Raw genomic sequence first — 13,695 nt, forward strand, 5'->3', positions numbered from 1 at the left:
TTCTCTGTGACCTTCAGTCACTGTCAAGAGGCAGTTTGTTTTTTACAACTAAAAGGGGCGGCAGGGTGCCTGCACGCTCCTGATCTTACCATCAGCGTGCTGGGGCTGTCACAGCAAGAGACCAAGAGGAGGAAAGATGCATCTTCTGGAGCTGCCAGACCCCAGCTGAATTGCCCTCCATTTCTCGGGTGGGCAGACATTTGGCGGAACCCCGTTTGATCGAGGCCTGCAGGGTGGCCGTGTGTCTCTTGGAGAATGGCCGTGCTCGAGCTTTCCAGTCTCTCGGGCCAGCTGCAGGAGCAGGGTCCCACCGCTTCGCATCCTGGGGAGCTGGCTGCTGCCCTGCTCGACAGGAGGCAGGGCTTCAGCATGGGGAGGAACCTCTCTCGATCTCCAGACTCGAGTCTCTCCAACGTGTCTCTGAGCTTCTGTGAGCTGGATCCCTTGCTCTCAACTCCCGTGGACTACGACGGACCTCTTGTTGATGAGGATTTCCTGGGACCCACCATTTCCCTGGTGCTCCCAGTGGTGTATGCCCTCATCTGTGGCTGTGGTGTGCTAGCCAATGGGCTGGTAATTTCCATCCTGCTGAGCTGCAAGCAGAAACTGGTGTCCGACATCTACATCCTGAATCTGGCCGTGGCTGACCTGCTCTTCCTCGTGGGGATGCCTTTCATCATCCACCAGCTGATTCAGGAAAAGGGCTGGATCTTTGGTGACTTCCTGTGCCGTGCCGTCACTGCCATCGACCTCAATAACCAGTTCACCAGTGTGGCAATCATCACAGTCCTCTGCATTGACAGGTAAATTGACCTTAATTTCCTTGAAAACAGATTCCATCCTCTGCACAACTAAGAGATCAGAGAGGGCCATAGAGGCTATGAAAACATACATTTATTTATTTATTTAACAGTTTTCTATACCGACATTAAAATACACATCATATCGGTTTACATTGTAACAGCAGGTAGAAAATACATAGAACGGGGGCGGGGAGTGGACAACCAGCAAACAAGAGTTAGATGGGCTCCAATCCACAGCCCGAAGGCTTAACTGTGAGAGAGAGGGAGAGGGGGCAAAGAGGAGGAGAAGTATTTACAAATGCTAGGGAGGGGGGATTGAGGGAAACAAATTATTTACAAAAAACCCTATCTACTTTAACATGTAGGATAGCCAAATTTTACAGGGTAATGAAGAGAGATGGTGACTTCTGTCACTGTTCTTGCCCCTTTGTTAAATGCATTGGTCTGTGTTTCAAAGTAGAATAATATGGGGAGGAAGATAAGCAAAGTAAAAGGTTAAAGTAGATAGGGTTTTTTGGGGGGTTTTTTACTAGCTCCTTAAACTTGGTAGAAGCCAGAAGATTGCATGCTCACATCCTGAGGTCCCCAACTGGAAAATGAGCTGTAGCACTGCAAGGCGCATGGGGAGTTTTGCAGATTCCAATCCAGATGGGTTACAAAGTATGAAATAAAAAATGAGGGTTCATCCACCTAGATAGCACCCTCCCTAGAATTGTGGATAGAGCAGGTTATGCATTTTCTTTTAAATAAAAGGGAGATATGGGTGTCTAATCCCCATGACAGCTGTCTTTTGCCAATCAAGGGCTACATTTTCAGATATTTTGCTTACAGCTGAGGTGTACAAAATGGATCCAAGGAGACAAGAGAGAGGATCTCCAAGTCCTATGGCCATCAAGGGACACTGAATGAATGTGGTAGATTAAGGAAAGGGGGGGTCGCTGATTTACAAAATGATTCTTAGGTCAGACAATCTCCAGATGCTCCATCTACCATCGTCCTCCTGCCTAATTTCCCCGCCAGTCTAAAGCAAAGCTCTCAGCTGTATTTATTCTGAAATAGAGCTCCTAGAGGTCCATATTCAAAAACCATTTCAATGGATAATGTGGCATATTAAAAGGCTTATGCACCTAAATTCTAGCCGTATAACAAGTTATGTTGCAGGTCTCAAAAAGATTAGACCTGCAACCCACCCTTCGGACACTATTCCTACCAAAGCCCTCCTCATGATACCTGACACCATTGCCAAACATATTGCTGACATCATTAACTGCTCCCTCTCCTCAGGCATCGTCCCCGACCCTCTCAAGCATGTAGTAGTTAAACCACTGCATGCAAAAAACCTGTGCTAGACTCTAAAGATCCCACCAATTTTCATCCCATTTCGAATCTCCCTTTCATCTCAAAAATCATGGAAAAGGTCGTCAACACCCAATTAACAGACTACCTTGAATCTAACAATATACTTCACTCCTCTCAATTCGGCTTCCGCAAATATCTCAACACCACGACCCTCCTACTCTCCCTTACTGACCACCTCATCAGAGGCATGGACCAAGGACACTGTTACATCCTTGCCCTACTAGACATCTCGGCCGCTTTCGATACTATAAACCATAAGCACCTCCTCTCGCCTATCAGACATTGGCCTATCTGGCCCCGCACTCAAGTGGTTCACTTCCTACCTTGCCAACAGGCAATTCTCAGTTAAGATAGGTGGATTCGGCATTGCCTATTACACACTCTCCCAGGGAGTCCCTCAAGGATCCTCCCTCTCATCGACACTATTCAACATCTATCTCACCCCCCTCTGCCAGCTCTTATCAGATCTCGGCCTCAAATTCTATCTTTATGCTGACGACATGCAAATCATCATACCCATTCAGGGCTCATTATCTAATACCCTGGAATTCTGGGGGAACTGTCTTGCAGTCAACACCTTACTCACAAACCTCCACCTGGCTCTAAACACGTCCAAAACAGAACTGCTCCTCATATCACAACATCTTCCTATCAAACCCGCCATTGCAAACGACCCTGCCTACCCTTCATTCGCAGCACTGCACCAGAAATCTCGGGGTGCAGATCGACCAGCAATTGAACCTAAAGAAACATATCAATACAATCCTCAAGGAGGGATTCTACAAACTCAATGTTATGAAAAAACTACATAGAAACAAGGATATGATGGCAGAAGAAGACCAAATGGTCCATTCAGTCTGCCCAGCAAGTTTCGCACTTTTTTTTTCTCTCATACTTACATTACTCTTGGCTCTTAGTATCCTTTTGGTTCTATTTCCCTTCCACCCCCACCATTAATGAGAGAGCAGTGTTAGAACTGCATCTAAGTGAAATATCTAGCCCAATTAGTTAGGGGTAGCAACCGCCGCAATAAGCAAGCCACACCCATGCCCACCTGCCCACCCAGACTAAATAATTCAGTCCTTGTTGGTTGTTGTCTGTACATAGATCCACCTTTCTTCATTCCCCCTGTCGTTGAAGCAGAGAGTTATGCTGGATATGCATTGAAAGTGAAGTATCAGACTTTCACCCCTGCAGCTCAAGCAGAGAGCTATGCTGGATATGCGTGAAGTATCAGTCTTTCTCTCCTGCCGTTGAAGCAGAGAGCTATGCTGGATATGCATTGAAAGTGAGGTATCAGACTTTCTCCCCTGCCGTTGAAGCAGAGAGCTTCAACTAAAACCCTTACTGCACGCCAGTGATTTCCGTACTGTCATCCAGGCTAAACTCTCATCCAAATTGGATTACTGTAACTCCCTCCTCCTGGGCTTACCCTACTCCTCCATAAAACCCCTCCAAATGCTGCAAAATGCAGTAGCCAGAACTAGGGATGTGAATCGTTTTTTGACGATTTAAAACAATCGTCAGATATATTTTAAATCGTCAAAAATCGTTAGAGCCACGATACAATAGCAATTCCCCCGATTTATCGTCAAAAAATCGTAAATCGTGGGAGGGGGGAGGGCGGGAAAACTGGCACACCAAAACAACCCTAAAACCCACCCGACCCTTTAAAACAAATCCCCCACCCTCCTGAACCCCCCCAAAATGTTTTAAATTACCTGGGGTCCAGTGGGGGGTCCCAGCGCGATCTCCCGCTCTCTGGCCACGGCTGCGTTAATAGAAATGGCGCTGGTGGCCCTTTGCCTTTGTCATATGACAGGACAAAGGTAGCGCCGGCGCCATTTTGGTTCCTAGCACCCGACGTCACGTGTGCAGGAGATCGCTCCCGGACCCCCGCTGGACCCCCAGGGACTTTTGGCCAGCTTGGGGGGGCCTCCTGACCCCCACAAGACTTGCCAAAAGTCCAGTGGGGGTCCGGGAGCGACCTCCTGCACGCGGGCCGTATTGCCAATCTTCAAAATAGCGCCGGCACTACCTTTGCCCTCACTATGTCATACGGGCAACGTCGGCCAAGATAGCCAGGTTGTGAGTGAGTATATAGGCGTCTCCCTCAATCTACCTTAAAGGACTGGGCTCATATATCCCTCCTGGTCCTCCTTAAGCTTGGGCTCCCCAAGGTATCCTGGGAGGAGGGAGGAGTCCATCCCCTGAGTATGAAACCTGAGGGCCTAGTAAGGTTAGCTGATGGAGTTCCAGCATACTGACCTGTTTTTCAAGGATAGGAAAGGAAAAGTTGTTCTCTTCTCCGGTGCCCCCTAGTGGGGACACCGGAGACTAATAGTGGGGTAGGGAAAAAAAAAAGGGGGGGTTTCCAGCGTACTGACTGAGGACTTATCTGAAAGGTTGGTAAACTGCAAGTACTTTCAGCTTAGAGACTGCCTGAGTTCAAGGTGTCTGTTTCTGCCACTTGGGTGAGTATTCCAGATCACTTTAAGCACAGCCAGAGATCCTGAGTGGTTTCCTGTGGCTCTAACCGAGTACTATATATGGTGTCCTATGTGGGGTCTCTCTAAGCAAGGCGCAGAGGGGAAAAAGCAGTCTCTAGGGAGGACTGGGAAGAGGCACAGCTTGTTTACTGGGCTGCTTCTTAGCAGCTGAAGAAAGGGTGTGGCTCTAGTGAGCATTAAAATAAAGACGTTTTTCTCCCTCCCTTTTCCTGGGGCCCTGCTGGTTCTAACCCAGCCCTGTGTTAGTGCTAGCCCCGCCTTGTTAGTAAGAAACTTCTATCTGTAGCCCCTGTTCCACCAGCAGCTAGAATTTTGAGACACATTCGGGATGGGTGGGGTAAATTGACACCCCCCCCCCCCCTGCTCCCTTGGGCTCTTTCCTGACAGAGGTAAAGTTACAGTCTTTCAAGGCCATTAAGATGTCAGGAGCTTGTCTAGGAATGTCCCAGTTAGAAAAACACTCATTTGAAGTTGTTAAAAAAAAAAAAAAAATCCTAGCACCGGCTAACTTGATTGCAGATGAAAATTCACGCAGGCACACTACAGAATATGGATTTCAATTCAGAAAAGAAAATTCCGGTAAATCACAGCTAGAGCACTGGCAAATCTGCACTCCCTGGCAGTAGTCGCTCTCAAAAAGGACCCTCCCTGGGCACTTCTGGATGGTACCTGCAAGCAGGATGCAGACTCCTTCACAGAAGGAAACGGGAAATTCTCCTGATACAACTTCAAACGAGTGTCTGTTGACAAATTCTTTCAGCAGTAGCTCTGAAAGTAGATTTCCCCAGCTGACAGTACTCAAGTGAGGTCTGCAAGGAGAAACTGAACCCGAAATCCATTCTTCCGGAAGGTTCTCATGGCAGCTTGTGAAGAGTATGGGACTAACTCCCCTCTTCCTTGAGATCAACTCTTGGTCTTTATCGTTCTCAAGATCTTCCTTGGATCCTAAGAAAATCGCATAGGTCTTATGGCCTGGGAACCCCACCTAGGGTCTAAGCCACCCTCCCAGGACAGAAGATAGAGAAAAGTGGCCTCATGATTGCTGATAAACACAAACACTGTTAGGATTCGTAGGTTTCGTGGACCTTTGGCCCGAGGTGGAGGTTGATACCACCTGAGGGGTGGAGCCCCACAGGTCCTCACCGTCGGGAGGCGAGGTCAGCTGCAGCAGGGTACATGACTGTAGTTCAGTAGAGTGAGTCACTGCCACGTGATCGCAGGTACCTGTACTGAGATTTACTGTGAGGCGTCCTGAGGAGCGGGGCGAAGAGACATAGTTCAGAGGAGTCACAGTACTTAGGCAGGACTGAAGATACAAGTACCAGAGCAGGAACCTCCAAGACAGAGGAGCACTAGGCAGACCCTGAGGAGTGGGGAGCGCAAAGATAGGATCTCCTGGAGGAGTGATGCAGAGACTATCCCGAGGGGCGGGACAGCGTAGCAACAGAGTCTCTGGTGCGATGACATAGGGGCCGCCCCGAGGAGTGGGGAAGCGCAGAGTCAAGTCTCTGATGTAGTGACGTAGGCTGCCCTGAGGAGCGGGGAAGCATAGAATCAAAGTCTCCGGTGTGGTAAGGTAGAGACTGCCCTGAGGAGCGGGGAAGCTTAGAGATGGGATCTCTGATAGGCAGTGCTTGAGGCAACCCCAAGGAGCAGATAAGCGAGCAGGCAGGACCCCTGGTGAGGAGCGCAGGAGCTACCCGAAGGAGCGGGAAAGCCTGGAGACCAGGTCTCCCGAAGGAAGCACAAGCAGGCCCCTGAGGAGCGGGTACCCGAGCCAGAGTCCAGATAGCAGGTGGAGATCCAAGGCAGGAACCACGGGTCTGGAACAGGAACAAGCACCAGTCAGTAGAGAAGTGAATCGTGTGATCGATCGTCTTAACGATCGATTTCGGCTGGGGGGGGGGGAGGGAATTGGATCGTCGCGGTTTTGTTTTTGTAAATATCGTGTAAATCGTAAATCGGGGGAGGGCGGGAAAACCGGCACACTAAAACATCCCTAAAACCCACCCCGACCCTTTAAAATAAATCCCCCACCCTCCTGAACCCCCCCAAAATGCCTTAAATTACCTGGGGTCCAGAGCGGGGGTCCCGGTGTGATCTTTTACTCTCGGGCCTGTGGTGCGTTGTAGAAATGGCGCCGGCGCTACCTTTGCCCTGTGACTTTGCCCTTTGACCTGTCACAGGGCAAAGTCACAGGGCAAAGGTAGCGCCGGCGCCATTTCTACAACGCACCACAGGCCCGAGAGTAAAAGATCACACCGGGACCCCCGCTCTGGACCCCAGGTAATTTAAGGCATTTTGGGGGGGTTCGGGAGGGTGGGGGATTTATTTTAAAGGGTCGGGGTGGGTTTTAGGGATGTTTTAGTGTGCCGGTTTTTCCGCCCTCCCCCTTCCCCCGATTTACGATTTTTGATGATAAATCGGGGGAATTCCTATTGTATCGCGCTTCTAACGATTTTTGACGATTTAAAATATATTGGACGATATTTTAAATCGTCAAAAAAACGATTCACATCCCTACCAGTCAGGTGAAGGAACTCGTTGCCAAGTCGGTTAGTGTAGGTCAAGGGAGGTGCTTATAAATCCCAAGCTTGTGATGTCATCAGTCGGTGACGCCCCTGAGGTTCCCGCCATTGTGCCTTTAAAGTGAAACCCAGTGGTGCGCGCGCCTAGGAAGGCCTAGAGTCGGTGTGTTGGTCGGCGGCGTCCCAGCCGCTATGAGGAATCTTGAGAGCCAGGAGGTATGTGGCAGTAGCGGCTAACCACAGCCGCGAGTTCACCCGGAGAGGAGAGCAGGGCAATACATGACGTGAGTTGGGTCGGCCAGTCATAACACACACTCCCTGCAAGAGACCTCCCACTGGGAAATTTAGGGAACACTACACACTCCTATTCTACCGGAGCTAGCACATTCAAGGTCTGTGAAGCCTCTGATATATATGGTAAGGGACACTTTGCGACATAGTAACATAGTAATGACGGCAGAAAAAGACCAAAATGGTCCATCTAGACTGCCCAGCAAGCTTCCCAAGGTAGTAACTGCTGCTCTGTGCAGGTTACCCCCATGTTAAGTGTGTGTTACAGGTGTCACCAGCAACTGTTTTCATACAGGAGCCACAGTAGTAACTACCACTCCGTGCAGGTTACCCCCATGTTTCTCTTAACGGTAGTAACTACCGCTCCGTGCAGGTTACCCCCATGTTTCTCTTAAGGGTAGTAACTACCGCTCCGAGCAGGCTACCCCCATGTTTCTCTTACGGGTAGTAACTGCCGCTCCGTGCAGGCTACTCCCATGTTTCTCTTAAGGGTAGTAACTGCCGCTCCGTGCAGGCTACCCCCATGTTTCTCTTACATGACATCCTTACATGTCCTAGAAACTTGGCTGGAACTGTTCTGGCTTTGGAGGAGCAGTCCTATGTGTGATTAAAAAAACAAAAATCCAGGCCAGTGTCCAGCCTTGGGCGTCATAAAAAGTACCGAGACTGTAAGGTCATTGACCAGAGAGCCCTTTTTCCTGCTGTACTCGTACAGTGTGTTTTGATCATTATTTATTATGTTTTCCTCAACTTGCACAGTGCTGCATGGAAATAGGATCAGAATCCAGGAAATGCACTGTATAGGGCTGGGCCAGCCTAGTGGCTCTGTGCCAGTGCCATGCACTGCCGTGCAGAGAGACTTGCATTCAGTTTCCTGCTCGGGTTTTTCGCTTTCCAGGTTAGTCGGGGTGGGGGAGGGGAGGTTGTGGAGACAGCCCTCAGCCCCTGCGGGAGAGGTCCCGGAGTCTCAGTCATCGCGCAGCAGCGACACCCAGCAGCCCTCGCATAGGCTCCACGTTAGCCAGCTTCTGTAAGGAAAGCCTCCTGACCCTGCAGATGAGGACTGTCACTATAATGCCTGGGCTGGGCTGGAAGAGAAATATTACAATGTAAAGGGAAATGACCACAGGCTGGTTCTGATTGATCCAGAAGCCCAAAGGAGCAGAAGGAAATCTGCTAGGCCAAAAGAAAAAACAATGCCCCTGTTCAGATGAAATTTTCAGGATGTCGGAGTGTGCATGGCTGCCATTATTGTTGTTTCCAGCTAAGATCCGAGCCAGTATATGCACTCCTGCTTGGACTCAATCCTTGTTCCTCCTCCTTGTGATGTCACGAGGACATGAACTGGTGGTTAAATAACAATGTCATGAGCTAAGAGGAAAGAGTCACATGAGCTTTATGATGCTGAAAAGTGAGGTTGAATGAATCGATGTGGTGGGCCTTGACCCATCAGAAATGGGGCAGAGATAACAGACAACCTGGAGTTCTCAAATTTACCCTGACTTTTAAGGGAAGGACGATGCATCAGATCGTCACCGAAGAGCTTTGCACAATAAGTGGAGGGAAGCGGCTGTGGCAGGGCCTTTATAAAACAGAAACATGGAACCGTCCCTCCTATCTTCTAGCAAAGAAAGCTGTTGTGGTGCCTTACTCCATGCCCTCAGCTGTCCTACAGTTTAATTAGGGCTTGGGTTCTCCGTTCTAATGCCAGGCCAACATTGTGGCTGGCAGCAGTAAGAACTCTGCACTGCAGGCAGCATGGAGCCTCGCCAAATAACAATCACCTCTTTTCCTAAGCTCTGAATATAATGCAGCTTTTAAAATCTGGCAACCTGTACTCGCATTGTGTGTGCGCTACCAATGGCATAGGCAGAACTGATTTTTTTGGCATGGCCAGAGGTTAATATAGGTGGGCCTGAGACACACATGTGTGTAGGTTTGCCAGCTGGCTCCAGATTTTCAGGACAGGTTGATCCCATTGCATGCTGGGACTCTTCTGATTTCCCTATTGCATTCCCTAAGAAAATCAAGACTACAAGTCCCTGCATGCAGGGGAGTAAAACAAGGACTGGATCAACCTGTCCTGAAAATCTGGAGCCAGTTGGCCACCCTACGATGTGTGAGCGTGCTAATTATACTCCCCCCACCAACAGTCAGTCTTTCTCTCAATGCTCCTCTTCCCCATGATGAGAGAGAGAGATACTGGTGAGGAAGGACAGAGAAAGAGACTGCTGAAGATGGGGGTCTACACTTGAGAGAGAGATGGTTGGATACAAGATGAGGCACAGGGGATGAGACTCATCCTCCATGTTCCATCCTGTCCCCAGCATTCTCTCCCCCAATTCCTATCATCCCAAGTAGTCTCTCTCATCTATCCCCCCATCTCCAGCAGTCTCTGTCTCACCCCCTTCCCCCCATTCCCAAGTCTCTCTCAACCCCTACAACCCAACCTGTCCCCAGCAGTCTCTCTCTCAAATCCCTTCCCTTCCTGCCTCTTTCTTTTAATTGCGCACACCATCAATTCCCCACAGAGATATTGCTAGATACAGTCTCTGATTTTGAACCCTCCTCCCATTCAATAGCTGAGCCCTCACTAACCCACTAGTTTCCTACCCTATCCTCAAGTCCCTGCTCTCCGCAAACCCCACCCAATCCAAGTCTCCATCCCCTTTAATATTTATCCTCTCTGAGTCTCTCCAATCCTCCACTGTTCCTTCGAGTGCTCACTCAGTCCCCAAATCCAGCAACTCCACCCAATTCCTGTCTCCCAATCTTCAAGATCCCCTTCTTTGCCTCCATACCTCATTCAATCCAGGATCCCACTCTCCCACCAATCACACCCAATTTCCAAATCATCACTGTCCTCCAGCCAGTCCTAGAGTTCCCACTCGCCCTGAATCTCCATACCCTCTAAATCAAGTCTCCATTCCTCCACCCACTTCCCTCTTCAGCATCCTGGTGCCGGCAGACCACATAGGCAACTGTAGCTCTTCCAGTTGCTGGTGCCACTGGTTCCCCTCCCACATGGCCCACACCCCAGTTGCTCAAACAGCTGAAACATGAACCATGCAGGAGGAGGAAGAGCAGGACTGGTGGCCAGAAGAACTGCATCCAGATACACTGCCAGTGTTGTAGAGGACTTTGGGCCTAGTAACACCTCTTATAAGAACATAAGACTTGCAATACTGGGTCAGACCAAAGGTCCATCAAGCCCAGTATCCTGTTTCCAATCCAAGTCACAAGTACCTCGCAGGATCCCAAGGGGTAGATATGATCCCATGCTGCTTATCTTAGTTCCTACAGCTCCTCTTCAACCAGTCCCGTGGTTGTTACTGCCTATTCTTTTTCAACATGGGCAGTGATGCTGATCCACAAAACACCAGATTGGATGGGCCTGACTGTAAAGTGGATGGGCCATGGCCACATCCAAGTCCGCTTATGGCTAGGCCTCTGTATAGTACTTAGGGACTCACTTTCTGCTTTTTGCGTATAAAGACGCTGTCAGGAAGCAGGCTTGCAATGAGCATCCTCTGATGAGCAAGAACAGATTATGCTGTGCATCCAACAGGAGGGCTTTGGTTTGGGTTGAACAGTAGTCTCCAGTATTTCTTATGCAGGAGCCACTTTGGAATCAATGGGACTGAAGCAGAGCCAGGGTGGCGGGGTCTCTCTCCAAAGTTGTTGATGACCAAGGGTAGGGATGTCCACCTTCTATTGCCACTCTGTCCTAGAGGGACAGAGAGCCAATGCACAAACATTTAAAACAAATTACTCTATTTTTTAAATATAAGGATTATCTTTTTGTCCTTAAATGTTGATTAAAATGGAATATGCTCAAATAAATTATGGAAACCATGCTCACAGTTGGCCTTCCTTTCTCAGTTTGTCTTGGAACTAATAAATGTCATGTCTCGCACATGCAGACCCCGACTCCTCTGAGCTGTCCTGTGCTCACACTCTATAGAGTGAACGCACAAACCACAAAAATAAAGCTTGGTTATTGCCATCCTGGTACCCAAGGAAAGCTATGGGTCTGCCCCACGCCCCTTGCTTACTGACCTGGACACCTGATGCTATTATCAGGTAGATGAGCCTTATCCGCACCCACATGGTGGGGAACTAGAAGCCACTGTCTGCTCTTCCACACCACTCCCTTCAGGTTCAGCCGCAGCCGTGCCACATCCCAGTACTCATGAGCAACAGCATTAGGCTGGCTGCGGGCCTAGAGCTCAGTGTCACCAGCCTTCTGTAGGGCCTCAGCCCACTCACAGCCGCTTGCCAAGTTGTCATCTTCACAGCCAATACAGGCTATCTTCTCTCTCTCTAGCCAAATCTCCTTTGGGATGTGCACCAAATGGAGGGGGGGCCTCGTACTAGGGATCCGCAAGCCTTACCTTGAACATTGGGCTACAAGATTTGCTGGATTTTTCTGGCTAAGACACTTCTTCCCAAGCTGTCAGGAGGAGATAGTTAAAGGTAGGAGCACTGGATGTGCTAGAGGGGGCCTTCCCTTGCAAAATTATTTAACGAGAATGGTGCGGGGGAAAGCTCCATTACTAAGAGATCAGTAATACCTCATTGAAGGGGAGGCGAGACCCACTCGTACCAAATCTATATGTAATGCCTTCTTGCCCAATTGCGTTGCAGAGATGCTCCTGGGTCCTGGACAGACCTGACAGGAGACCCCTCTCCCCCCACGCACAGTAAGATCCTTGCTCCATCCCACAGAGTTTTCCCTTTACTTCTTAACAGGGTCTGCTCTGCCAACTACCAGAAGGTTGGGATGGGACATCCACTCCCCCACTGGTGACTAAAAGGATAGACACCTTGCTCCCCATAGCACATTTCATCTCCCAGCAACACTGTAAGAGGTAATTTGGCAGGATCTAAATCAACAAAGCCTGTTCTATCTCCTTTGGATCATTGATCTTATCCTTGCGGTAGATTGATCTGTTTGTTTTTTATTGTGTTTGTTATCTATCAATTATTTAAACTGTAGGCAAATATTTAATAAAATCTATTTATTTAATTATTTATTTTAAATTCTTATATACCGACATTCCTGTAAAGTATACAGATCACACCGGTTTACAGTGCAACAGAAACATTCGCTAGGAGCGATACAAGGAACATTTGCAACGTTTGAAACAGGGAACATTTACAACCAACAGAGTAGAAAAACTTCATTACCGTATAAAATACACATATTTATGTGTATTTTATGTGTAATACACATAATATATGCAACATATAAACATAAAGACAATTGGTGTATATTCCAGTGAAGATAGGGAAAACTAGGGGGGCTGGGGAGAGAGGCAGAGGACTCATTCCATAGCGGCTCTGGTTGGGGAACAGTAAATGGGTACCATAATACGAAAGAGATGAGATTACCAGTTAACTGTTGCTACATATCATGGTAAAAACCGATTGCAAATTGTGGGTTACTTGGACTAGGTGATCTAGTGCTTAGGTCAGTGGGTCTAAGATGAGAATATTGAGATACTGAAGGGGGAGAGGCTGGGCATGGGGGGGCAGGAGAAATAAGAAGGGAAAGAGCGAGGGAAATAATGAGGGAAAGAGGGCCCCAGATAAAGGCCTGGGAGAAACTAAGTTGAGGGCGTAGCGTGCCCTTGTCCGAGGCGCCCTAGACCTTGTCCGTGGGGCGGAATCAGTGAAAGCTTAAGTCTCCAGAAAAGGCTTGACTGAAAAGCCAAGTTTTAAGTTTTTTCTTGAAAGTCTGAGGGCAGAGTTCTTGACGGAGATCCGGGGGAAGCGTATTGCATAGAGTGGGACCTGCTGTAGATAATGCTCGCTTTCTTAAGGAGGTTTTAGCAGGGGGTACATACAGTGAGCCTTTGTATGCTCTTCTGACAGGTCTGTCTGAAGAGTGTGGACAAAGTTGGCTGCTTAGCTTGAGGGGGGAGATGTAATGGATGTCCTTGTGGATCATCATGAGAACTTTGAACGAAATTCTAAATTTGATGGGTAACCAGTGAAGTGACTGAAGGACGGGAGTGATGTGATCTCTTTTTTTTGAGTTGGTGAGTATCCTGGCGGCGGCGTTCTGAACCATCTGCAGTGGTTTGATGGTAATCGCAGGAAGACCGAGAAGGAGGGAGTTACAATAGTCAATTTTAGACAGGCTAATGGATTGCAGCACCAGTCGGAAGTGAAGAGGTTTCAGTTTTTTAATTACTTGCA

The 13,695-nt window shown here is 48.7% G+C and overlaps 1 protein-coding gene across 1 annotated transcript in view; it reads left to right on the plus strand.

Annotated features, from left to right (window-relative positions):
* The first annotated feature begins 255 nt into the window (after positions 1 to 255).
* Positions 256 to 13,695, plus strand: part of LOC115092442 (melanin-concentrating hormone receptor 1-like) — a 69,144-nt gene continuing 55,704 nt past the window's right edge. Inside the window, exon 1 of the mRNA XM_029603275.1 lies at positions 256 to 803. Within this exon, the coding sequence (XP_029459135.1) occupies positions 256 to 803 (548 nt within the window). The remainder of the gene's footprint in view (positions 804 to 13,695) is intronic.

The sequence above is a fragment of the Rhinatrema bivittatum genome, chromosome 5 (genome assembly GCF_901001135.1).
Source record: "Rhinatrema bivittatum chromosome 5, aRhiBiv1.1, whole genome shotgun sequence".
In the NCBI taxonomy this organism is placed as follows: domain Eukaryota; kingdom Metazoa; phylum Chordata; class Amphibia; order Gymnophiona; family Rhinatrematidae; genus Rhinatrema; species Rhinatrema bivittatum.